This window comes from Solanum pennellii, chromosome 1 (genome assembly GCF_001406875.1).
Source record: "Solanum pennellii chromosome 1, SPENNV200".
Taxonomy (NCBI): Eukaryota; Viridiplantae; Streptophyta; class Magnoliopsida; order Solanales; family Solanaceae; genus Solanum; species Solanum pennellii.
In genome coordinates this window covers 27,267,904-27,272,103 of record NC_028637.1, presented here as the reverse complement: position 1 = coordinate 27,272,103, position 4,200 = coordinate 27,267,904, and the positions used below count along the sequence as shown (strand labels likewise).

Here is a 4,200-nt window from a genome sequence, read left to right as displayed (position 1 = left end):
GCTGTAGGATCGCGTAAGGCCCAACATACCTCGGACTCAACTTCCCTTTGTGCCAAACCTCATCAGCCCCTTCATAGGTGATATATTCAGATAGACTTGCTCACCAACATCAAAATCTAAGGGTCGTTTTCTAATATCTGCATATGACTTCTGTCGACTGTAATAAGCAATCAACCTGTCCCTAATCACTCTGACCTTCTCTAAGGCCTCATGAATGATTTATGGACCCAAAATGGATGACTCTCCAACCTCGAACCACCCAACTGGAGATCTACACCTCCTACCATACAGTGCCTCAAACGGTGCCATCCCAATGTTAGAATGGTAGCTATTATTATACGAGAACTCTATCAAAGGCAAATGGTCATCCTAGCTACACCTGAAGTCATTCACACACGTTCTTAACATGTCCTCCAATGTCTGAATGGTGCGCTCTACCTGTCTATCAGTCTGAAGATGAAAGGCAGTACTAAGCTTTACTTGCGTGGCCAAGCTTTTTTGGAAAGATCTCTAGAAATGTGAAGTAAACTGAGCTCCTCTATCTGAAATGATGGACAGAGTAATCCCATGCCATCTCACAATCTCATTTATGTAGAGTCTCGCATAGTCCTCAACTCTGTACGTAGACTTCACAGGGATAAAGGGGGCAGACTTTGTCAATCTGTCCACAATAACCCATATGGAGTTATGTTGTCTCCTAGTACTCAAAAGACCAACCACGAAGTCCATATTAATGGCCTCCCACTTCCAAGTCGGAACCTCAATAATCTGAGTAAGACCGCAAGGCTTAAGATGTTCTGCCTTAACCTGCTGACAATTAGGACACTTGGCCACATATTCTGCAATGTCCTTTTTCATGCCATGCCACCAATAAATCTGCTTAAGATCATGATACATCTTTGTGGAACCTTGATGTATGGAATATCTGGAACCATGGGCCTCTGCAACAATCCTGGTCCGTAAATCATCCATATCTGGTACCCACAGCCTGTCTTGATACTTAAGTATGCCATCACCTCCCAAAGCGAAAGACTCATTCATCCTTATCAACACTGAGTCCTTCAGCTCCATAAACACAGGATCGAGCTGTTGACCTTGCTTGACTTCCACTACCAAGGATGATTCAGAACTAGGATGAACTAAAACACCCCCACTAGTAAAGTCAACCAATCGCACAACTAGTCTTGCCAGTCTGTGTACATCTTTCGCTAACTACTTCTTTTCATCCTCAATGTGGGTTGTAATTCCCATGCTCATCCCGCTCAAAGCATCGGTTACAATATTAGCCTTACCTGGATGGTAGTGAACATTCATGTCATAATCTTTCAACAGCTCCAACCATCTCCACTGACGTAGATTCTACTCCCTCTGTGTGAACACGTACTGGAGACTCTTATGGTCTGTGAACACATCCACATGCACTCCATACAAGTAGTGCCTCCACAGCTTCAGTGCAAAAACCACAGCTGCTAACTTCAGGTCATGAGTGGGATAATTCTTCTCATGAACCTTGAGTTGTCTGGATGCATAGGCTATCAACTTACCACCTTGCATAACAACACAACCCAAACAAACCCTAGATGCATCACAATAAGCAGTGTAATTCTCACCACACTTAGGCAAAGTAAGCGCCGGGGCTGAAGTGAGTTTGTCCTTGAGCTACTGGAAACTCTTCTCACAAGCCTCCATCCATTCAAAATTGGTCTACTTCTTAGTCAGAGTTGTTAATGGGGCAGCAATGGAAGAAAAGCCCTCCACGAACCTGCGATAGTAACTTGCCATTCCCAATAAGCTACGGATATCTGTGGGAGTAAGAGTTTTGGCCAATTCTTAACAGCCTCTGTCTTCCTCGGGTCCACCTCTACACCATGATCGGACACAACATGACCCAGGAAGGTCACTGATCTAAGACAAAATTCACACTTGCTGAATTTGGCGTACAACTGATGTTTTCTAAGTATTTGCAACGTTAGTCTAAAATGCTGTTCATGCTCTTCCTTGGTCCTAGAGTAGATGAGAATGTCATCGGTGAATACTATGATGAAAGAGTCAAGGGTATTCACGGAAGACCCTGTTCATGAGATCTATAAATGCAGCAAGTGCATTTTTGAGACCAAATGACATAAGCAAGAACTCATAATGACCATAACGGGTATGAAAGTCTTATCTTTGGGATATCTCCATCGCTAACCCTAAGCTGATGATACCCTGTATGGAGATCAATCTTAGAGGAGAAACTAGACCCTTGGAGCTGATTGAACAAATCATATATTCTGGGAAGTGGATACTTATTCTTTATAGTGACTTTGTTGAGCTACCGATAATCGATATACATTCTAACGGTCCCATCCATCTTTTTCACAAACAACACTGGAGCGCCCCAAGGATATATGCTCAGCTGAATGAAACCCTTATCACTGAGATCTTTTAACTGCAGCTTCAACTCTTTGAGTTCAGCTGGAGCCATTATGTAGGGAGGAATCGAAATTTGTTTAGTGTCGGGTTCTAAGTTGATACCAAAGTCAATATCTCGTGAAAGAGGGACTCCAGGCAAATCATTAGGATATACATCTAGGAACTCATTCACAACAGGCACTGAGTCTATGGAAGTAATGACATGATCTAAATAATTAACACTCAAAATATGGCATAATAACCCCTTGGACATCATTTATTTTCCTTAAGGTTCAAAATCAAGGGATTAGGACGACTCGGGCTATAACTCTCCCAGTCTAGTTCCTCTTCATTAGGTAAACAAAATCTCACCACTCTACTACGACAATCCAAACAAGCATAACAACTGTGAAGCCAGTCCATGACAAGGATAACATCAAAATCATGCATGTGTAAGTCAACCAAGTCTACACACATGGTCTTACCATTTACAACTATTGGGCAATCCTTGTATACTCTATCAGTTCTTACATTTTCTCCTAAAGGTGTACTAACTACTATAGTATCATACAGAACTTCAGGCGATATTTCAAAAGTGAGAGCAAGAAAAGGAGTTACAAAGGAAAGCATAGACCCTGGATCCAGTAAAGCATCAACTAAAGTTGAGAATACTTGCAGCATAACTGTGACCACATCAACGGACTTCTCCTACTCCTCCCTTCCCTTTATGGCATAGAACTTGTTCCTCTTAGGAGGCTCGGGTGCTGTTGCACCCTGTGGATTAGGCCTACGCTAAGCATTACCTCCAGCTCGGCCTATGTTCTGTGGGCAGTCTCTAACCATATGTCCACTCTTACCGCAACCGAAATAGGCATTAGTGCCATGTCTGCACTCTCCACTGTGAGCACGGCCACACTTAGCACAATTCTTTTTGGGACGCTGCATCTCACCTCCATTGCCCTTCTTGGGCTCAGGTCTACCTCCTCTAAGTGTTGTAATCCTCTGGGAATTAGAATTCCCAGAACTCTGCTGCCCTTTCTTTAACCTGGGCTGCTCACAGACGCCAAAATTGTTTCTTTGGCCTCCGTGGATGGGACGTTCCTGATCTTGAGGATTCGTCCTCCTAGCATCATGTACGCCTCTCTTTTTGCGGCTGTCCTCTACCTGCTGGACATGCACCATCAACCTGGAGAGGTCCATGTTATCATGGAGCATCGCAGACCGACATTCCTCCTCCAGATCTCCGTTGATTCCTGTGAGGAACCTACTCATCTCATCCCTGCGGTTAGATACAAGGGAAGTAGCATACCTGGATAGTCTGACATACTTCATGGAATACTCCCTGACTATCGTTAATCCCTACTTAAGGTTCATAAACTCCTCAACTTTCGCCTCCCTCATCTCCCTGGGAAAGAATCTCTCCAGGAAGGCTGTCTTAAACAGCTCCCAAGTTACCAGAACTCCGCTCAAAGATTGTCTATCCTGCCACATCTTACACCAAGTCTGTGCAACATGCTTGAGATGATAGGAAGCCAACTTTGCTTTCTCAGTATCGATGGCCCCCATAGCCACCAAAATCTTATGCACCTCATCCACAAACTCTTGGGGGTCCTCTAAATTCTTAGACCCTGTGAAAATAGGAGGGTTCATCCTCGTGAAGTCTCTTAGCCTTTTCGCCCTGCTAAGCACTAGTGGGTTCTCCCTCTCAACATTCTGCCAGTTAATCTGGGCAATCATGGCTTGTGCCATATGGGCCAGAGATGCCCGCACCTCCGCATCAGTCAACCAAGCTGGGTTAACCGGCAT

General features: G+C 44.2%; 1 protein-coding gene across 1 annotated transcript; it reads right to left on the bottom strand.

Moving 5' to 3' along the window:
• Nucleotides 1–1,212: 1,212 nt before the first annotated feature.
• LOC107019149 lies at nt 1,213–4,200 on the bottom strand. Its single transcript, XM_015219727.1, has 4 exons — nt 3,982–4,200; nt 3,198–3,558; nt 1,763–1,861; nt 1,213–1,292 (listed from the first exon to the last, which is right to left on the bottom strand). The coding sequence occupies exons 1-4, from the start codon at nt 4,198–4,200 to the stop codon at nt 1,213–1,215; spliced, it is 759 nt and encodes a 252-aa protein (XP_015075213.1).

What these genes read in the sequence shown, in the direction of transcription:
- LOC107019149 (XM_015219727.1), bottom strand. Translation starts at nt 4,200, where the DNA reads ATGCCGGTTAACCCAGCTTGGTTGACTGATGCGGAGGTGCGGGCATCT. An exon ending in CCCAAGAGTTTGTGGATGAG is followed by an intron (nt 3,559 to 3,981) that starts GTGCATAAGATT and finishes CATGTCCAGCAG; the next exon opens with GTAGAGGACAGCCGCAAAAA. An exon ending in GAACATAGGCCGAGCTGGAG is followed by an intron (nt 1,862 to 3,197) that starts GTAATGCTTAGC and finishes ATCATGGTGTAG; the next exon opens with AGGTGGACCCGAGGAAGACA.